The sequence below is a fragment of the Pocillopora verrucosa genome, chromosome 4 (genome assembly GCF_036669915.1).
Source record: "Pocillopora verrucosa isolate sample1 chromosome 4, ASM3666991v2, whole genome shotgun sequence".
Taxonomy (NCBI): Eukaryota; Metazoa; Cnidaria; class Anthozoa; order Scleractinia; family Pocilloporidae; genus Pocillopora; species Pocillopora verrucosa.
In genome coordinates this window covers 14,887,332-14,909,741 of record NC_089315.1, presented here as the reverse complement: position 1 = coordinate 14,909,741, position 22,410 = coordinate 14,887,332, and the positions used below count along the sequence as shown (strand labels likewise).

General features: G+C 40.0%; 2 protein-coding genes across 2 annotated transcripts; both read left to right on the top strand.

Moving 5' to 3' along the window:
• The first annotated feature begins 233 nt into the window (after positions 1-233).
• Positions 234-2,963, top strand: LOC136280446 (uncharacterized). Its single transcript, XM_066165606.1, has one exon. It carries the CDS (start codon positions 579-581, stop codon positions 2,331-2,333), a length of 1,755 nt encoding a protein of 584 aa, XP_066021703.1. The 5' UTR covers positions 234-578; the 3' UTR covers positions 2,334-2,963.
• Positions 2,964-3,339: 376 nt separating this feature from the next.
• LOC131784896 (coiled-coil domain-containing protein 18) lies at positions 3,340-21,635 on the top strand. The gene is made up of 23 exons (XM_059101728.2): positions 3,340-3,788; positions 5,996-6,088; positions 6,736-6,949; positions 7,419-7,583; positions 7,866-7,975; positions 8,414-8,542; positions 9,221-9,317; positions 10,127-10,248; positions 10,846-11,155; positions 11,500-11,749; positions 12,363-12,658; positions 12,964-13,215; positions 13,787-13,847; positions 13,956-14,233; positions 14,644-15,201; positions 15,664-15,915; positions 16,524-16,640; positions 17,274-17,417; positions 17,808-17,894; positions 18,089-18,331; positions 18,563-18,805; positions 19,187-19,875; positions 19,951-21,635. The coding sequence occupies exons 1-23, from the start codon at positions 3,631-3,633 to the stop codon at positions 20,045-20,047; spliced, it is 4,965 nt and encodes a 1,654-aa protein (XP_058957711.2). The 5' UTR covers positions 3,340-3,630; the 3' UTR covers positions 20,048-21,635.
• Positions 21,636-22,410: the final 775 nt, after the last annotated feature.

The following is a 22,410-nucleotide window of genomic DNA, read 5'->3' as shown; positions in this document are numbered from 1 at the left end:
TATGTTTTGGCACTTTTATCTTTAGAAATTATTATTTCTTATAATATGCAAATTATCACATCCTGTGTTTATATTTAAAAGTAGATTTCATCTTTTACTTTAAACAACACAGTCACCTTAATTATCTGAGAAACAGCGAAAACCTACTATACTTAAGGTGGTATGATACCTTAAAAAAGGCAAAAATTTCGAAGTTTTACCTAAAAATTTTTATTGCTGGAAAAGGTCCGTATTTCACTTGGTATTAACGCCACAGTTTAATTTTTCATGAAAATGTTATTTGTTGTCCAGTATTTACTCATTTTTGAGACCAGGTCTTTGGTTGCCAGGGGCAACAGGTTTGTTTTTATCTTGTTTACAGTGAAGAAACAATCCCCCAATAGTTGTTTTCGCCCGGAAAACGATCGTTGCGTGACAAGGGACTCTCTGTTACCCCGTACATAACAACGATTAGCCCATCGTAGTTGATGAGCCTGCGAAACACGAAAAATTGTCGTTGCGAAATTCACAACAATACTAGTGGCGTGACGTTTTGAGTTTTTTATCCTGTTTCTCGTTCTTTTTTCACGTTAACAACCATGCCTCCGAAGCATCGTGCAATAAGGCGTCCTAAAAGGAAGTTTTCGGGAAATCAATTCACGAAACCTTCGAAAGAAAATGCCAAGAGGACGAAAGAAGCGAAAGAAGAAGCACATGGTTCGAACACCCTCGGTCAACATACTAAGAAGTCTGTGTCTTCGGAAAAGCTTTTGCTTAAGTCCGATGCCATGGAATCAAAACCTGGCAAAGTTGAAGAACCTTACGAACAGGAGGCAACATTAACGGGCTTCAGGTTTGTCGACATGGAGCTACTCGGCATGGCATTTTCTGCCATGAGGTGTGCTGATTGTGGAGAATTCAGCATCGTGCTTTCGGAAAACCACTTAGAAAGGAAGGGATGTGCTTCGAGTCTTCGAGTCTTTTGCGAGAGTTGTGGCTGGAAACATGAGTTTTGGACATCTAAAAAGCAGACTTTAAGTTTTGAGGCGAATAGGCGTTTAGTGTATTCCATGAGATCGATAGGAAGAGGGCACAGTGGAGCGAAGAAATTTTGCTCATTAATGAATATGCCACCGCCTCCAACAGCAATGGCATATCAAAAAAATGCAAGAACGATTGCTAAACATGTGAAAGTTATTGCTAAGGATGGTATGTCCAGTGCAGCAAAAGAAATCAGGGATGCCCAGCATGCTCGTGAAGATGATTTAGTGAATTGTGGCGTTTCATGTGACGGTACCTGGCAGAAGAGAGGATATTCTTCACAGAATGGTTGCGTGATTGTCATGTCAATTGATACTGGTAAAGTTTTGGATGCAGAACCTCTCACTAAAGTTTGTAAAAAATGTCAGCTTCACTCCCATTTAGATAAAGACAGTGAGGAGTACCATAGATGGAGGGCAGAACACAATAACTGCAAAGCTAATTATAAGGGCTCTGCCCCAGCCATGGAATCAGAGGGTGCAGATCGTATTTTTAGACGGTCTGTTGCAACTCACAAGCTTCGTTATACTGACTTGTATTCAGATGGTGACAGCAAAAGTTACAATAGAGTCAAGGATGTTTACTCTGCAGATGGAATACAAATTGCTAAGAAAGAATGTATAGGACATGTGCAAAAACGAGTTGGCACAGCTCTCAGAAAACTAAAGAAAGAAACTCCTGCTCTCGGTGGGAAAGGAAAACTCACTGATGCCATGATTGATAAACTTCAGAACTACTATGGAATTGCTATTCGTTCTAATGTTGGAGACTTGAATGGAATGAGAAAGGCAATACATGCAAGTTTCTTCCATTGTGCCTCAAGTGAACGGCGTGATCTTCACACCCACTGTCCAACTGGACCCTCGAGCTGGTGTGGTTTCAAGCGAGACAGAAACAGTTTTAAACATTCTCCTGGTTTGCCTGATGCTGTGATTGCAAAAGTCAAACCTGTATACCAAAGATTAAGTGAAGATTCTTTGTTAGAAAAATGCCTCCATGGAAAAACCCAAAACCAGAATGAAGCTGTAAATGGAATGGTGTGGGAGCGCATTCCCAAGGAAGTTTTCGTGGGAGCTGACTTGCTGGAATTTGGCTTGTTTGATGCCATAAGCCACTTCAATATTGGAGCAAGGACTGTTCTACTGCTTCTAAAAGCACTCAAAATTTCCCCAGGAAAATACACAGAAGAGGGGTGTAGGCACCTTGACATGGATCGAATTTGTGGTGCTGAGTACAAACACAGCGAGGAAAGGAAAAAGAGGAGAAAGGTCCTAAGGGGACAAAGAAAGAAGAAAGAAGACAAGAACCAATAAGCAGAGGGTGTTACTTATGCTGCTGGAGCATTTTAAGACACTTCCTTTGCTCAGAGATTGAACAGAGGGTTTTCAAACCCAAATACAACTTTTAAATGCATTTTTCCATCAAACTGCATTTTGATAGAACTCCGAGTAGCTCAACATGTTCAGTTCAAAAACTATTTAAGATAATTTCATGAAATTTTCCACAGAAAATCTTGAATGGTGTTTCTGTGCAATAAACCTAAAACAAAGTACAAAGGTAAATTGATGATTCAATGGCAGGCAAATTTTTTCCAGAAGGGGCCCATTATTTGTTTATGTGAAAGTTTTTCATTATTTGACATGGTTATAATCATGTTGTATAAAATGCTTTAGGTTCATTGCACAGATCCATCTATGCATAAGACATCCTGAAAATTTCAGAGCCATGGGATTTTTTGTTATAGAGTTATTGTTGTTGGCGTGATGCCTGTAAAATGAGGGTTTGGTGGGCGTGGTCCTGTTGCTATAGTAACAGATGGTGTCAACAACAGTGCCAAACAATATCTCTCAGTGAGTGTTATCACTGGAGGGACTAATAAAAATGTTTCAAATAATGTAAAAAATTTCCCTTTTTGAAGGTATCATACCACCTTAAGCATAATTTTTCGAGTAATTTTCCTTTTGAGTGAAAAGTGGTTGACTTATTTCGCCAAAATCAAGCCAAGGAAGGAAACATAGCAATGTTGAAAACCGTAAATGACGGCTATGGTTTTTCCAACTTCATTATATCGTACATTGGAGATTTCGACGCCGTTTTAATTTGCGACTGTGATAAAAAGATGTTCAATAGCCTGCTAAAATAGCGACCCGCGTCGTTTTGTACCTGCTTAATGAACCATGGAGCTTTGTGCTCGCTCTTAGCTGATTGGCCCGTTCGCCAGAATGCGGCGTTTTGATTGGTGTACAGAAATCACGGAAAAGTGAAAATCGTTCAACTGCCGCGGCGGTTTTTCGTTGCATATGTCAACAGAGACTCGGAACAAATTTCAAATTTTAACCTCTATCAGCGCCGTAGGAGCAACAAGGGAAACTTTACTGGAGTCGAAAACGCTCTTATTTCTTTATTACTGGTTAAATTTAATCGGTCAGTATCAGTACAGTGGAGGAAATGTCTCTAATTTAAATTTGATTTGCCACGGTGTGTCGAGTTAATGATACGCTAAAGACCAAAAGAACGCGATTCGCGTCCATTGCGATCTCGTCACCTCTGAAAGCGTTCAGCAATAAATTAAGTTTACAGTATGTAATTGTGGAGAGGAAATCTTGAAAGATGAGTCGGAGGTCGAGTGTGAGTAGTAGTGTCAGCACCAGTGCTAGATCTGGCGTTGAAGATGATCCTTTGATGCGAGATTGCTATGATTTGAGGCGAAGATTGCTCCAGACCGAACAGTCACTGCAAAGTTTGAATCCACCACATGCGACAAACGGGTAAGAATTTTCATTTATTTAGTTCGCACTCACCCCTATAAGGAATAGATAAAATGAAGTTACAGTAGCAGCTCAGTAAGCTCCTTTTGTTCATCCATACGATCATTTCCAAACAGTTAATTCTCATTTTGCGATTGGACGTCCTGCAGTGAATCACAATCGTGAGTTTATCACTTATGGGCCTTCGTTCGCGATCATTAGGAGTCATTTGAACTAGAATTTGATGGAAGGGAAATTTTTTTAGTCTTACTGTGTCTCTAAAATTTATGTATTACTATGTAGCTCTTTTAAAAGGAAATAACATTCGATGCCATTCCCAATTGTTGATTCGTGCGAGAGTGGTAGTCGCCTATTTACAAGAGCTTTAGAAGTTTCTACTCCTAATCAATGCCGTGTAAACAATCACGTTACACGCGTTTTGATTTTATTTTGATCAAAGATCTTGGATTCTGACTAAATTAAAGTAATGGCGGTATTTTATATTAGTTGCTGTGTTTGACAGACAAAACAACAAGAGGACTGAATAGAAAATTCGTGTCGTAGTGAAATACTAACACGAGACAATGCACATGTTGTCCGCGTTCCGAAGTTGGTGTGTCGTAACCAAGGGTACGAAGTATTGACAAAGCTCGAAAGTGTACTATGTTTTCCTTTGATTACTTAGAATTTGATTTTTTCGACAAGGTGTTGCAATTTTCCAATCTTACGGAGGAAATTTCCGTAGATTTATCTTAAAGACTTCGGATTACCTCTGAAGATAAGCTGTGCAAAACAGTCAGGGTGATAATTGTTTAATCAACAAATTTCGATGTTCGCTGTTATCATAGTAAAGTATTTGCCTTCTTCACGAAGTCATCGCTGATCACACAGACATGAACATTTCATGGTCCTTCAAAAGGATCAATGCATTTCACAGCTCTGACTAATGTTTTGAATATGTCCGCTTTTGAAATATTTCTCCAGAGGTTAAATGGTCTTGTTAAGGTGCACCCAAACATGTAATTGTTATTTAATTTAGACACGTCTGCCTTGATCAAAATCGTATAATTTTTTTTTTTGAAAGATTAGGTTAAAGGGTTAATTTTTGTGATCACTGCACTCTTTCAAAGCGAAAAACATACTAACAGGGAATTTTATGTTGTCAAGAGCAGCACTGGATCTTGTTGACAACTGAATTTTGAAGGCTAATTTTTACTGTCTTATCTAAATAAATGGAAGTGTTTGTCAAGAAGTGACATTGATTTCTTTATGATAATAGCTCAGGAATCTATTTACTATCAGTGAGTATTTTCTGCCCAGGTTAGATTATGATGTGAGTTTATTCATGTTTGAGCTCATTTCTAGGTAAGAGAAAGACATGAATTTGGAATATACCACAATAGATTTCAGTATGTGTACCATTTGAAGGAGAAGTTTGTAAATAATGACAGCTTTGTCAGTTTTGAATAAGCTATTGTAGTTGTAAGGCCCCGTTGCGACATTGCAATTTGTGTGAACTCTAGTGTACTAAAGCCTGTTTCTTCAGTGAGATATAGTTAATGTAAACTTGCCATGATCTAAACCTTGTTTGGTATCGCACATGATTTACTCTGTTTAACAACTGCATCACTTTAAGTGAAGGTTGGGTGCCTAATACATCCAGGAGCATCCTCTATTGGCAGCCAACTCCTAGATGGAGATTTCTCCCATGGTTGGCAGATTCTGTCAACCCAGCCATGAGCCCCCATACAGGAAAGGGAAACAGGCACCCATCACATTAAGTAAACAGTGGAAAGAGGGAGGGAAGGGGTGGGGAAAACTGCCTGGACAATGAGCTGCCACAATGCTGCAAGTTCACACTCAAAGCACAGGCAAGAACACCTCAAAGAAAGTACATGTAGAATTCCAACACATACATGTGCATATGCAAAAAAACCACTGACTCATAGAGAATGCAGATGCTCGTTATTGTCAACTCTGTTAAATTGCATTTAACTGCATCAAAATGTTAGCTATTGTCTTTCTTATAATAAGTTGAATGATACTGACATCATGATAGATAGAGCAACATGGAATCTATTTATGTTTAACTATTCTCCATTATAACAAGAACAAGGTCAACTTCAGCCTAACTCCCTATAAAAGGCCTGGCAACTTAGCACTCAACTGTATGAGGGGGTTGTTTATGGAAAAACTGCTTAGTCAATCAATTTTTTTGCCTTTTGCAGCAAATCACGACAACCTCCTCAGAAGCAAATTTCTTATGAAACAAGAGCTGAAACAAAAGATCGAAACTTTCGTGCCAATGCTGAAGAGCTTGGGTAAGTGGCCTCGTTAGCCTATATCACAATATCACTCCTGTATACACATTAAGGTCATGAGACTAAAGGATAAGTAACTGGAGAAGCTCTTGATTGTTAATCAAATCCTTACTGTCAGCACCTTCGTTAGGAAATATATAGAGAACAGTATGGAGAATGTGCTTACAGATGTTAAACTGTAGAGGGTTTAAAGGCAGTTAATAAGCATTTAAGAATCAAACTGTTGCACAATTCTGGAAAATCTACTAGCATGTTGATGAATAAATTTCTTGTCTAGTAAGGCGGTTAGATTATGAAGGACCAATGATGTTCTAATATTTAATACACATATATCACAGAACCTATGTCAAAAGTAGTTACAGTGATTGCTAGGATTAAGAATTACCTTTGAATATAACAAAACCTTGACATAACAATTTACAAGGATGGACAATCACCCATTTGGTAAATAATAAATGTAAAGATAAAAAGTGCTATAATGAAGATTATAACAGAGAGCTATATGTGAGCTTAAAAATTTTCTGAAGACAAAATTCTTTAAGTTGGATTGCCTATTGCATAGAAAGCAACCAAAAGTATAACATAGACAGATTATTTGTAACTGCAAATCTTGGCTCTTGTGTAGAGAAAGTGTCCATTTTTTTCAGTCTAAATGGCCAGAGAAGAAGCTTTTCATCCTCACCAGAGAGTGCTGTGGGTCAAGTGTTGACCTTAGCTGACCTTACCCCAGCTGGCTCTGAGCCAAATCTTTTGTCCAAGGGCCGCAGAGGGACTCCATTGATAACTAACTCCCAGCCCTTGAGGTCATCATACACAGACCTCAGAAATGTATCAACTCACTTGTCACCAAGAGACCAAGAGGTATACCAAGTGCATTATTCAGTTAAATTTTTACAAAATGTTGTGGGTTTTTTTAACACTTTCACTCAAAGGAGTGGGGGATATTGTTTCTGTCAACACTAAGTTTGGAAAGACTGTATGGTATATGATGTGAAGAATTGATGTTAACCAGATGTTAAGGGTGAAAAGATTAACATTGTTACTTGAGAGCAGTTTCCTCATTAGACAATTTACTGTGGAAAAGCACAGACACAGCTCTCAGTGCCCAAGTGCACAGCCTAAAGTGAAGATAACAGAAAGTTTACTATTCCAGTTTGAGGTCACTGTAATCACTTCACAATAATATGAGCTGTAGCTTCATCATTAACAGACATTTTTGCTCTAAGGGATGCATTATCCTCAAAGAATCAATGATGAGCAGTTAATTTTATTTTACTCTTTTTTTTACTATTTTTTTTTTATTTACAAATATCTTAAAATCTTGTTGCAGCTTGATAGCCGGTCATTTGGTAGCGCAAGTGACTATGACCATGATACCATGATTAAAAAACTTTCTAAACAGCGTGAGGAAAACTCCCAACTTGTCAACCAGAACCACAAGATTATGACAGAACTTGAAAATCTCAGCTATGACCTACATCAGGCAAGAAACAAGGTAAGTTATCGCATGATAAAATGATGGCAGCATTGCTCAATGTTTAGAGCCCAGGACTAGTAATCTAGTGTCTTAGAGTTTTCCACCCTACAACCCACTGGATTTGTTCTCAGTTGCATTGAGCTCAACTCAGTAGAGCTCTGCAATCTGTAAATGGCCAACCTGTCAAACTCCTGCAAATAATTTTTTTTTACCATTTTGCTTCTTTTACAGTCCTTCTGAAGTTATAGAAACACACATATGTGTGGAAACTTGATTTTTGTTGTTGTTGTTGTTTTTCAGGTAAAGATTCTAAGCCAAGAGTTAGACATTGAAAGGAAAAGATTCCCTCCTATGGAAGACAGGATTGTGAGTTTAGAGTCGGACCTGGCTTCACAGGAGGATGCTGTGAGGTAGAACACTGTCTTTTTGAGCACATTGGTTATGATTTATTATCAGTCAACTTTAACATCCCTAGCCCTGATTTACAGGGAATTGTAAGGGAATGTTAGGTTAAGCCAAAAGGAAACTGCTAGTAAGGGAAACAACATCTACAAAGCTACTTGATTGTAGGGGAGGTTACCTCAAGTGCAGCTAAGTATATAACTAACCACTACGATGTATCAATCAGTTTGAAGCTTCACTTTTACCTGGGCAATGTTTCCTACAACTGTCACTTTTCCCCTTTCCCTTCTTCAAGCACAGGCAAACAGAGTAAGAGACATTCTGAAAGCAATTGTTTTTTAATTACATTTTTTCTTAATTCTTTAGAAAGCTAAAGTATGTTTCATCTCTGAACAAAAATTTTAATTGTGGCTGTCTTTCAATGGGTACTTTCTCATATTCTACAGATTTGCAGAACAAACCATGCAAGAATGCAGGGAAGAGCTTCAGTCAAAGACAGAAGAACTTAGAAGTGTTCTTGAATCAGCAACTGCAGCTGAAAATGAACTCAGAGAAGAAGCAAAATTAAGGAAGAGGTAAGCAAGAATCAAAGCAAATTTTGTCTGTTACTTTTTTTTTCCAAAGAGTTTTTTAACCCCCCCCCCCCCCAGACTTTCTATTGTCCTCTTAACTCCTGTACAGAATGTTTCAGTCCATGTTCTTGCTAGGTCATTGAAACGATCGTAGCACCAAATATTGGTACTGCCTGATCATGGTCTAAATAGTTAAGCTGTTGTTCAGTTTCTTCTCCACATCTGCAGATGGTGATATCACCAAATAATGTAAAAAAATAGTGACAAAATAAAATAAACAATACGTACACAATGCCTCGACTTGCTATTAATAATTAAAATGGGTTCTGTGTACCTGAGAACTACCAAGTTCTTTGCTGACACAGTTTCTTAGACAAACTGTGATCTTCCTTTCTCAGATTCTCAGTTAACCCTTAGACTCCCATTGCATTGTAAGTGACTAGGATCTTATTTCTCCTTACAATATCACTCTTGAATCAAACGTGTAAGTTATGATAATAAAGGAAATGATCATGAACTTAGAGAGCTCCTGATTATTAAACAGATTCTCTTTGTCAGCACCCTAGGAAATGTGGAGAGAGAAGTAAGGAGAATATGCATACTGATGTTAGGGCATAAGTTTTCTGTCATTTGGTGCACGCCTGATAATTTTGTTTAAATTCTGTAATCATTTGTCAATAGATTGGAGGATCAGCTTGAAGAAGCTTTAAGAAATGTTGAAGAGCTTTCAGACAAACTCACAGAACAGGATACCACGATAAAATCATTAAGAAAACAGGTAACCCGCCTTGAGTTAGAATAACTTATTCAACAGCGCTTGAATTAAATCATTTTCAGGACTGGTACTCACCTTGTGAAGCTAGAGCATTTTTTGATTGGCTGTTGTAAGGCCAGGCCCCAAAGTAGTCACAGCGACCAATTAGAGCAAATGATATCTAACAAGGGACCAATGGGAACTTTAAGTAAAAGCGCGCCAACTCCCTAAAGAGCGGGAAAACGCGAGTGACCAAGTCGTAACTGGTTCAGTTTTGCACTTGATTGGTTGAGAGGGTGGTGCAAGTTTACTAACCAATCACACAGTGTCCTTAGCAAAATGTTATGGGCACTCGGTGAAATTCTGTGGAAACCTGCAATAGACAGCAGCACCCTCTCCACCTGGAGGCAGTAACATGCACGAGTCAGTCTCGTCTGTACACCCCATCTTTCCTCTATTTGAAAACAAATCAGACTTGAAACTATCTTAAAATTTCTTAATACATATTCATTTTTTTTTTCAATCATCTTTTCAGCGTTGAGCTGGATTATTTGTGGTATAACTAAATTTCGAAAGCAAATTCTATTTGTTGTTTCTTAATTTATTTGTTCGATGTGTCAGTTAGACGCACATAAGATGAAACAGAAATTACATATTTCAGTAAATGGTTTGAACCAAGAATTAACAGTTCATTGTGTAGTGTTGTCGTCCGGGTGAGAGTAACGGACTGTTTTGGGCTCCTCTGTGACTGACAGTTAGATAATCAGAGAGGATTCGTGGAAACCGTTTAGTTTCTAATCAACTTAGTTACGTTATTGTCTCTTTGGTTGCAGCATTCAGACCGTGAGAGACACTGGAAAGACGTTAGTTCCCAATCCCAGCGAGAAAGAGATGATCTGCTGGATAGAGAAGCCACTTTACAGGCGCAAATAACAGACCTACAAGAAGAAATAAGGTAAGATGCGTCAAAATCAATAATTAAATGCAGTTCGTTTGTCTTTAATTACATTCTAATGGCAGTACGCATATGTATATGTGAATTAGTTTAGAAAGTAGAAAAGGAGGTGCAAACATAGTTATCAGTCCCTTGTAAGACACAGTAAATGTACAAACTTAATTGTAAGGGTAATTGTCTTGAAATCGAACCAAGCAAGTGAAAAGCAAACAGCAATCGTGACTATTTCGATCGCGTTAACTCGTGCATGAAGCCAGAATTAAATTGTTATTCTTGAGTTTTCATTGCCCTCCTCCTTCTGTGATTCCTTGCGCCTTGATTGGCCACTGCGAGTGTAATTTCACTACACCCATTTAAAAACTGCCCGGCGCTTCCGTGTTCTCATCATCTCGGACGCAAGTTGGACTGGAAACGAAGAGAAATAGCTCATTTCACAGGGTAGAAACTACATAAAACTTGTTGGTGTGGGCATCGAACTCGCATGGCATTGAGCACCGAAACTGACGTATGAAATACAGTTTACATCACGTCGTTTATATACGTAAGATCCGCAAGGAGGTAGCTTTCTATGTTATACTTTAATCTTTTTTAACGCAGACTTCTCCAAGCCGAAGGGACAGCTAAGGAAGACAGTCAGACGTCTATGCAACACGAGAATACCAGTTTGCGAGCCACTATCTCGCGTCAGAGCCAAAAAATTGGTAGAATTGAAAACGAACTTAGAAAAAACGAGCTTTTGTTGAAAGACCAAGGAGAACTACACAACACAGTGGAGAAACAAAAGGAGAAAATCATCCAGTATCAGCGAGAGATCGAAGAAACAAAACTTCACATGGCTCGATTAGAGGGATTAGTTCATCAGGTTCAGGAACAGAGCATGAAAGAGCATGTGACTGCCACGCCCTCTGTGAGTATTTCTGAGAGGTTCATTGTAAACTTGTACCGCCGGTAACAACGCAAGCATTGCGCGAACGAGGCAAGTTTTTGCTCGCTCTGATAATTGAATGAAAGATTCAATACTTCTATTCATTATTTTGGTTGAAGTAGAATCATTCCAAATTTACCAAACTTGTAGCAAGAGACCAGCCTTTTTTCCCGTAAGCCATTTCGTTTGCTCGAGCTGCTCTTTTATTTGACATGGCCGATACTTTTGCAATCCATTTCCGTTGAGACGTGCCTGCCTAGTCTCTATACAAATACACAAAACAGGTCGCTGTTTGTCTTAATGTTTGCTTACTCTTCTGTTCTCAGACCAGTGACAGTGGCATTTGTAGCAGTACCCAGACAATGAACGGTTACCATAGCATCAGTCCTCGCAACATGGGTAGTTACATACAAGATGACGTAGACAACGAACGCGATCACGTGACGGGCAGCGGGGGAACAGCGAGAGCGGTGATAGCCGATCTGAAACTGAAACTGGCAATGAAAGAAGCTGAGATACAAAAACTACAGGCTACTGCGGTAGCACGGGCAGCCGCTCAGCAGAAGCACATAGCGGGTGAGGAAGATCTGACTGTTAATTCTCCCCTCTAGCTACTACACAATTCCTTGTTAGTTAGTTACGAGAATTTGGTGTTAGAGTAAGAAAACAACTTCTGCCTGGTAAGTTTGAGTATTCTCATGACCTGTTTGCTGGATAATGTATGGATATTTTAGGGAGAAGTTACCTGTTAATCATTTGTGGGAATTACAGGGTCAATATTGTTAGGAGTTGGAATGAGGATCATGCAGTAGTCATATTATTTTGAGCAGAAACGACGTGAAATAAGAACGCGACAACTTGCAGAATCTCTTGGCCTCACTGGTACTCCTAACTATCGATATTAACTATCGATATTTGAAGTGGAGTTCAAAATGAGCAGACAAGACGGACTTTTCAGAGAGGAAGTACCTACCTTTTATTTGAAGCCTTCCTCCTTTTGTACGCAAGTTAGGAGCTTCTTGGCCAAATGCGCATTGTCCGAACAAACTCCCTAGCCTGGAAGCGCAGATTGAAATCATGATTGAACGCTTTTATAATTTGATTCTGAGAACTATGCTAGGAAGTTTCATGGCAATCGGGAACGTTTGTCCTCGTGTTCATGGTGCATTTTCGTCTGTTTCATTGTCAGGTTTAGCTGGTGATGGCGGTGTTATGGATGGTTTGAGAACCGAGTTGTCGGCCATTGTGGAACGGAGTCGTATTGGTGATCGTAAGCAACAGGAACTTGAACAGATCATCTCGCGCTTAGAGGATGAAGTGGCGCGGTACTCGGCTCAAGCCATTCAACTGGAAGAGCGACTGGCGGACAAAATGGCGCAGATTGCGTCTCTGGAGAGCAAGCTTGGTCAGAGAAATCTTAAAGTGGTTGATTTACAAAACGAACTGGAAGCAAAGATTTCAGAGAATGGAATTCTACAGCGAGAGGTAGTAGAGTGACCCTGTTGTCATTGCCTTCTTATTAAAGGCAGAATACCCATTAAGACTTTCTATGAGAGAACCAAAGGCCATCACGTTAGCTTTTCCCTTCTGATGAGGCCTCATAACGCTGGAAAAGTTGTTTATGTCTTTCAAAATCATAGCTTACTTTTGTTTCTTTTATTTCTTTGCTTTTTTGTTGTTCCTTCTGGATGAGATTCTAGCCTCCAGTCCCCCTGCATAAGACAAGATAGCACTTATGATCTTGAGTCTCGCTCCGTAACTGTCTCTTTTATATCTTTAATCTTAACAAGGTTCGACAAGCTACGTCACGCTTCAGCGCCGTTGAGAGACAGCTAACTGACAGGACATCAGAATCGAGCTTACATGAAGCTAAATTAAAGGAGATTCAAGAGGAGCTGGAATCTAAGACTCGGCGCATCGGGGAACTGGAAGGATCCCTGGAAGCAAAGGACATCGAACTAAAGGAATCTGCCGCACTCGTAGACAGAGTGAAAGCGTTACACGGTGAGCAGTGTCACGAACTGCAAAGGCAGATAGAGGAGGTAAGATGAAGATGAGCAATGCATCATAGTTGCCACGGGTCGCAAAATAGTTTGGGGAGAAAGCTCTAGAACTTGTCCTTTTGATGTGGCGTTAATGTTAGTGCCTTATTGCTATCTAGGGGAAAATGCGACAATGGATGAAAAGGATTCCTATTATGAGAGGCTTAACGGTGCTACTGTGTTGTTTCTTTTTTCGTATTTATATGTCCAAAGATACTTTCTTTTGATTGTGGAAGAGTCGCAAAATTTTGAAATTATTATGTTAGAAGCAGTCATTTGTAAGGAATTAATTTGTCACGACGAAAACCCCCAGAAGCATAGGATCCAGTCCAGATGGAGTGAAAGAGCCTATACTATTACTGCATTTTTTATAACAATGCATAGTGCAGCTAGGCCCGGAACTACGTTGTTGTTTAAAGTAAAATTTCGTCTTTTCGCCAGTCATATGTTTGAAGCTGGGAATAAAGACTGTCTGAAAAAGACATTTCTTTTTCAGTTGTAGATTCATGCTTTCTCGCTGATATTGCAATAAAATTGTGTGTATTCAAAAGAAAAGTTTTCTTTTCTTCAGTTGCAGAGATCATTTGAGGAGAAAAATGCTGTCTTAGCTCATCTTGAGACTTCCTTGGCAGGTACGATTCGATGAGCGCTCGCTTCAATTCTACATTGATTTCACATTATGTCGCAGAATCTATTATCGGATTTCCTTTGTGATAATGTGTTTTTCGTCACGTCTCTAGCCTCCCGCCAAGAACTGACTCTAAAAAAGTCACTCGGCGATCAAATGGAGCGAGCTTTACAGGAACAGAAGAAAGAGATCGAAGTACGGGACACTCAGTCTGTCCAGCACAGTCAGAAACTGGAAAAACTGGAAGAACAGGCTGATAAGGCCACACAGCAGGTCAGAAAGATGGAAGTGTCGTTGGCAGAATGTCACAAGGAAATCGAGATGTACGTGGAGCAGTTAAAAGAAGCTCGCAGTGCGCATGAACAGGAGTTGGAAGAGAAGGGACTAGAGGTGAGATCCAAGAGGAGTACTAATTTAACTATTTATGATAGGTGTGTACTATTCCGGAGATTCGTAGCAAGGTTCCTAGAGAAACGCTTTCGCTAAAGCCCTGCAAAAATCACAGGGAATTTTCTTCTTTGCCTGCAGCTCCTATGAGTCTCTTGGAATTTATTTAAGACAGAGCTAATTGTAACAAGCTCAATAACCGTAATCAGTGCCAGATCTCTTGCAGACCTCTCACCGGCTTGCTTTGACCCAGGCCTCAAGCTTTCTCGCGGACAAAGAAACGCTCTTGCCGACGGGCTATTAATGAGAGCCTTCCTGCAAGCTAGAACCCAGTTCTCATGATTTGGAGATCAGTGCGGTCAGCCCAAGATCCCCGCACCTGATTTTTCTTTAATGTTGTCTGTCCTATTTAGATATCCAAGCTGGAAAAAGCATTGCAGCAGACGCTGTCAGACGTCCATCAAAAAAACGAACAGAATGTTCAGCTAGAAAGTATGGTTGCCGATCAGCAAAACGCGCTACAAAGAGATCAAGAGAGAATACGTGATTTGGAGGAATCGCGCTCTCACCTGCAACAACAAGTCGCCATCTTAGAAGAAGAAGTTGCTCGGGAACGAAACACATCGCAATTGGAATCGAGCGACTTACATCAGAAACTCCAAGGAGCCAAAGAAGATATTGACGAAAGAACTCGGCAAATTAACGAACTTAACTCGACTCTGAGAGAAGTTCATAAAGACATGAAACACAGCTCAGCGAGTATTGTGGAGTTGGAGCAGCTTCTGCAACAGTCCCGAAGCCAGTGTGACAAGAAGACCGCGCAAGCACAGACGCTGGAGCAAGCTCTTAAGGAAACGCGAAAGCAACTGTCCGAGATGACAAAGAAAAACGGGGAGTTGGAGGAGAGGTTGCGTCAGGTGGAGGGAGAATTTTCGGAAACGACGGAACATAATGCGGAACTGGATAACGAGGTAATATTTCGATGGATTTGTCGTAACTTCTGTTGGATGCTGAAGACTCTTAGAAGTGAAAATACGTGAAGTAAACACTGAGGTTCATTGAGATTGTGACATACAATGCGGTATCTATAGTGCGTTGTTTAAGTTTTGTTTTACCACTCTGTGATTAGTCGCAAAACCCGCGTCATCCTATAAAACAGTCATACAGTGCGTCAAACTAAACACAGTGGCGACTTAGTCACTCGTGTGTTTATGTGTATGTACACGTGGACCGTAACACGTAATTACTTTGAGTATCCATATCCACCTTGTAGTATTTTCCAGTTTTCTAATCGGTCAAGTGCTGGTGCTATAATCGTACCTATGACGAGCAAGCCCAGTTAGTTCTCGGGGAGTACACTCTTAGTCATTGTTCACGTCGTCGTGATTATACGTCTCCCTCGCAGACTAACATCTTTAGCAATTGTCATTTAGGTGAACAAAATTCAGACCGAATTACAGGACACAATATCCCAACTGAAATCGCTCCAAGAGGTGTTGCAGACAAGTCAAAAAGAAGTTCAAGAAAAAGAAAAGAAAGTCGAAGAACTGGACAGAATGTTGAACGAGAGCATGGAAGAACTACAACAGAAAGATAAGAACTTGAAAGAGAAGGAGAATAAAGTCGTTGAACTCGACAAAGCGCTCAAGGAGAGACAATGGGAACTAAAGCAGAAAGCCGCTCAGGTGAGTCACTGAACGTCACATTAACATGAGACTCAGAGGTTCAGAGCAAGTACTGCGAGTTCTTTTCGTGCTGCCGTCAATGATTCTTGTGACAATCATTTTAAAGCAGAAAACGGATAAAATTTTTTTCAAGCGCAAATGAGTTCTATGACCTTTTTTATGTTTACAAGATAACAAAATTGTTTCAAAGAGGTCCGCAAATACGTGACGGCAGGTACCTCTTTTCTCTGGCGGATGCAACATGAACTATTGATTTGACATCGACTTCTAATTTGAGGATGATTTGACATGAACTGAAGCTCGCCTTTGTAGGGATGAAAGCATTCTCATCCCTCCTCTTGTACTCTACACACAAATTTGATGTCAACCACTGTACTAGCACTGTACTTCTTTCCTCTGGCAGATGTATAATGAACTATTGATTTGACATCGAGTTACAATAATGGAGAACGATTTGACATAAACTGAAACTCGCCTTTGTAGGGATGAAAGCATTCTCGTCCCTCCTCTTCTACTCCATATCCTGAATTTGATGTCAACCACTGTACCAGCAGTTTTCTTTGTCTCTAATTAAGACAAAGCTTCACGTTTTTCACTGTACTTTCCAGGTTACCCAGCTTGATATGACCATGAAGGAACACAAGAGTGAACTCCAACAGAAGGTCATCACTTTAGAGCATGCGTTAAACCAGGCTCGATATGAACTTAGCGAGAGAGCTGTTGAGGTAATTAACCCTGAAGACATGCGTCACTTTCTTCAACTGTGTTACCCTTAAGTTGTTATTGCCAGTAAATTATTTGCTCGAAATGAGTTTGGAATCTTTTGGTTGCAACCAAAAAACATTCTCAGTCATACACAAATACTAATGTATCCTACACTCTGTCTTATGCATAGAGAGGAAGCTTACTAGTAAACTACCTGGGAAATTGTACGAACTCGTTATCTGTTGTGGAAATTTAGAATAAGAAAAGCAAAGCCCAACCTCACAAGTCGAGCCACGACAGTTGTTACTGTTGTTAATGTAGTTGTGTTTTAAGCCTTTTTTCTTGGGAAGAACCCCAGTAGGCTCATGTACTCGACTCAGTTCCCTAGCTCTCGTACAGACATATTGAATGTAGTTGTTGAAATAAGATCAGTCATCCCAGTGACGAGAAAATGTTAACTTTTTTATATATTGTGTACTCCGTGGCGTGATGCATTACTGGCGTAATATAAAGTATTTTGCAGCATTGAAGGTTTTATTCCAAGGAATTAAGTCACATTGTTGTTTGTCCACAGATACAATCCTAGGTAATAATCTACATGATTTACACCAAGAAAGTTACCGTTTTTTCGATTATATCGTTTACTATTGCAGATTGCCGAGCTTAGAGCTAAACGGGATCAAAATCAGGAGCAAGAGAGGCAAAGGAAAACCAGAATCGAACATTTAGAGAAGACTGTAAAACATCAGCAGCAAGAGTTAAAGAAACGCGCTACTCAAGTGGCTGAGTTTGAGAGAGTAAGTGCTGCATCGTTGTTTTTTCTGTAATTTACATGGCAGTTCAACAATGTTGGTAATCAGTTAATCAGAATTGCAAACAGAAACTTGCCACGGAGCTAGTGGTTAGTCGCTACAAAGAAAAATTGTCCAAAGTCGTTTAAGGCGAGAGAATTGACACCTAAATATGCAACCACTGCCAATCGCGTCGCTAGAACGCGCGAAAGTTTGTCAAGATTGATTAACAGTTTGCTTCTAAGTAGTTGAGGGAGGAACAGTTTTATTCTTATTGTTTGCAGTAAGTCGCGCAATTTTTCGAGCCAATGGGAAAATAATGTCGACTAAGAATCTCTGTTTCTTTTTGTCACTTTATTGATACAAGTGAGACCAACTTTTTGTTTTGGTTGTCAGGAACTTTCGAAGTGGAAAAAGAGACGTGAGGATTCAGAAGAGACAAGTCAAGAATTACGCTTGGCTCGTGAGCAGCTGCAAAACACGGTAATTGCTAGCTGACTTTGTCGAGTCAATTTTAGGAAGATTTTTCATACATTTTTCCACAGATCTCTTTAAACCTGGAGAAGTAGCCCTATTAGGAGCCATTTGTTATTTGAATTCCATGTTCAAGGAGAGAAATTTTAAAAGATACTTTTCTAAAGAAGAATTTAGCTTTAATTAAATTTTTACTTCCATAGCACGCAGAACTGATGGAAGCTCGCCGCGATCTTTTGAAGTGTCAGAGGACGGAACAAGAGCTTATTCGTGAACTTGATGACGCGCATGCACTCTTAAACACGAAGGAGTCGGATTGTACAAGGCTTGCAAAGGAACTTGGAGCGGCTCAGGTGCGGGAAGCTCAGGCTGAGGCTAGGTGCGTGCAGGAAATGAGAAAAGCGCATCAACAGCACGAGTTAAAAGAGGCCACCCAGGATCAAGAGGTAAAAAAAAATATGATAGTACTTTGAGCCCGTTATTTTAAATAACGGCTGACAGTTCGTCTCTGCAATAAGTTTTACGGGATCAGATTATTTACCATGTAATTTTGTTTATGTTCCTCAGTAATGCAGAGCTCTTAAGTACCACTTTACTTGTGGAGGTTACTTCATTAAACGCAACGTCGTTACTTTCATGATTATAATGTTCTTTTTTCTCGATTTTCTTTGTGGAAGGTACAACGCCTTCAGGAAGACCACGCCAAAGCACTCGCACAGAAAGATGAAAGCGACGCAGCTCACCGTATAGAAATTCAGAGACTTCAAGATCAGGAAAGAAGACACGCCCAAGATTTAGCTCGAGCACAAGAACAAAACGGAACTTTAATAGAGGATAACAGAAGCTTGGCATCTCAGCTTGTGTTGTACCAAGAAGATGCGAAGGCGACGAGTGAGATGCTTGTTATAAAAGATGCAGAGGTATTTTTAATGCTCGGTCTTTGGTTGAAAATGTAATTGAGTAAACGCTGTACCTGAGGTGGAGTACTCGCCGAATATAAACTCCAAGGGCATTGCAAATGTCCATTCCACCATTATTTGTGATCAAACTCCTCTTTGGGAACAAAAAACCTACTAAACTTTTCCTCGCTCCCTTTATTTGGCTTTTTAATCAGTTGATAGCAGCGCCTAACCGCTGTATGTTTTGAAGCCTCGTTGAACCCTGAAAGCCTTTTATTACAGCTTAATGTGAGGATTTACTTATCAACCACACTCTTTCCAATTCATCGCTATTTCCTCAAGATCAAATATTTATTTTATGATTGTGGATTTTCTGACATCTTTCGTCTTTTCACACCACAGATCGCTCGTCTGGAGGCCAAAGTGTCCGGCTATGAGAGAGCTACGTTCGGTACGAGTGTTCGTCTCGACGGAACAGGCCGAATTACTCCGAGAGGAACTAGAAACGCGTCGCACATGCGTCATGTAACCTCACCGAGAACTGTGTCAAAGTCTTCGGTCAGCGGTATGAAGAAAAGTAACTCGGACCAAAACCTTAATAACGTGTCAAGCAACGGTACACTAGTGACTTTCAGCCATCTGGATACTCAAGACATGATGGAAAACCACGCTCATCCTCAAATGCCGGGTATTCTTGTGAGCCAACATCACTCACACAGTCAGAAGCCGTACTCTTTTCCTCACGACCAGAGTAGATCGGTACGGTCAAGCTTAGAAACTCTCGAGGGACTTCTTAAACAAGCAAACATGGAAATGGCTCGAGATAGTTTACCTCTGCTTCTCAAAAACTCTACGTCACAAGCCGGTGACGTCACTCTATCTGCCGCTGACCTTAATACCACGCAACCGTCTCCACCTCAAAAGGAAGAGCGTGACAGAACTGCTGAGAAAGATACTAGTGTAATTGATGGCGACGGCGAGCAGGTCAGCGGATTGTACGAAAATCTTCATGAACAATTAGAGAAGAAAGCGTCGCTGGGTATGTCACGTGATAGGGGAAGCGATAGTGATTCTCTGGACCCTGATAAATGGTGAGTTATATGTGCGACTGACATTTCTTTTTTGATTTCTGTCTAATATCATCGCTGATTTCTGTTTTCTTGTAGTCGCGCCAGTCTTCAACAACGCTTGGCTCTCAATGAAGCAAGAAGAAAGAACATAGACCAACAGCTACTGGAAATGCAACAGAATGTTGTTTCTTGAGAGCGCCGATACCGTTTAACTTCTAGGATCTGATGGGTGTGTCTCTCCTAATACATTCCCATTGCGGAAGTAGTTATTTAAAGGAGTTAGTACATATCAATTTCTTCCTGGAATTTCTAAAAGGGTTAAAATCGAACTATACGGAAATAAGGTCTAACCTACATATTTTATCAGGATTGCCACTTTTGATATCATCATAAGCGTTGACCAACTTTCAGGGAGTTGAACGACATTTTGCACCGAACTGCTTCGTTGATCAACTGAATAAGTATGGTTATTACTCTGACGTGTTCTTGCGGTGTAAATATGCCACATCTCATTCACCACTCGATCGCCGTTCATACGTACAACAAAACTGTTTTTAATCTTAGTTTCAATCACATTCACGCGAATAGATATTTTTATTCGGAAAGTGTGTGCGAAGTTCACATATTGCGTATTCGCTCCCGGTCATGCAAGTTCTTTGAGGTTTTCGATCTTCTCCAGTCAAGTATTTATATGGTGCCTTTATGATTGAAAAATCCTATTAAGTGTTTTCTTCGAAAGACGCGCGTTACGGTTCATTTAGCCATCCTAACTAGTGTAGCCTAGATTTTATGGCTCTTAATTTGCAAATTGCAGTCTGTGGTAGAGTAATTTTGAGAGTGTGGAAAGTATTCCGAGATTGTTTTGGTTTTGCTTTACTTCATTGGGTGATTTGTCCAGAAAGCCTGCGTCCTTTTCTCAACCAATTAGATTAAAGGAAAATTAAAACCAATCGAGACTTGGCTCCACGCGGTTCCCCGCGCGTAAATCAATTTAGTTTTTGTTACTTTGAGTTCTCGTTGGCTCGTTGTATTATTTTCCTTTCCTCCAATTGACTGTTGTTTTACTCAATACAATGCACTCTAATGTGCGTCATCTTCGTTCTCTTTTGCCGTGCTATTACCTCGGTGATATTTGTTTTCATCAAATGATTTTTTCGGGGTTTACATGTTATTAAAGGTAACTTTCTGTACTAATGACGCAGTTCTTTAGGGTGGCTCAGAAAATCTTTGTGGTTGGTTCAGAGCAAGCCTAATTGGCCAACAATGAAGTGGCTCTTCACCTTCCTTGGAATTGTTTTTAGAACTCTTCTGAAGGATGATCTTACTTTTTGATTGCAATTCAATAATATAAAAAGGAAGGCAGTGAATTGGTGGAGACCTGCAATCGAGTGCGTTGCTCAGAGGCTTACAGTTGCTTTAATAACCTTGCATGTTAGTGATTATTTCTTGGTGAGAAATAATTAAACAGATTTTGACAATCATTTTACAAAGAAACTCGTAAAACTGTGTAGCATCGCTCTATCAAAGAACCATTTTGAGCCTCCCTAGGTTTACTCGTCCACTTTAGCCCTCAGTGTGGGTCTACAAGTCATGTATGGTTTCTCGTACAAAACGAGGACGCCATGTTCAGCGTTAAGAAAATGAAGCCAAAGAAATGTAATATATTTTTATGCATAATATTTTGATATATAAGATATTTCTGTGGTAATTTTCGCGTAGATGATCTGTTTTAGTTGATTCATAGATTATGACAGACGTAGATGTAATTGAAATTTATTAAAATGTGGATGATTTTGTGCCTTTGTATTTTTAATATATGGCGTCTTGAGAGCCACAGTGTCTGATAACATGATATTGGGGAAAAACCGAAATGACGTAGGTTGAGGGAGCATGCGCAAACGATATGTGAGGCACGCGAAGCTTGTTGAATACCTCGCACTCATGGGGGCCGCGTTGTCACCGAAAACCTGCCTCCTATTCTTAAACAAATCGAACCAGCCATGCATACTATCGAGAGAGCTGAGCGTTTTTTAAGCTAACATCTTACGTTATGTCATTAAACAAGTTTGGTGTCTCACCATTAGAGTGATTGTAATTTATGATCGCGAATCTAAAATCGAGTAAGGACCTCTTTAAATGGTGTCTTCTTTGAATTGTTGGGTGGGGTTGAAATTGTTTTACCATCCTGTTACAAATTCAGTTATAAAATGCCCGCTCGAAGCTTAAAGCTGACGATTGGAGAACGGAATTGGAAATGGAATAAATTGTTCTTCTCTATTGAAAAGAACTCTGAAATGCTCGAAACATCAAACAGGAAATGGAAAAAAGGAAATAGATCAAGTGGCAGACCTAGATGGGGACCTCTTCATTGTACAAGAAACAGGAATTTAACTGGAATGCGCTAAGATGGAAGTAGAGACTGAAGAGGGAACCAGCATGAAGGCAGAGTAATACGTGAGAGAATAATGTCAAAATCAAATGTCCCCGAATCCTGCACGAAACCTACCTCTCTCAGTGTTTCAGCTGACCATGTACATGAACTTAGTACCATTGCAG

Coding starts and splice junctions, on each gene's coding strand:
- LOC136280446 (XM_066165606.1), top strand. CDS start 579: ATGCCTCCGAAGCATCGTGCAATAAGGCGTCCTAAAAGGAAGTTTTCG.
- LOC131784896 (XM_059101728.2), top strand. CDS start 3,631: ATGAGTCGGAGGTCGAGTGTGAGTAGTAGTGTCAGCACCAGTGCTAGA. Junction 13,848..13,955: donor TCTTGAGACTTCCTTGGCAG/GTACGATTCGAT, acceptor TCACGTCTCTAG/CCTCCCGCCAAGAACTGACT. Junction 19,876..19,950: donor TCTCTGGACCCTGATAAATG/GTGAGTTATATG, acceptor GTTTTCTTGTAG/TCGCGCCAGTCTTCAACAAC.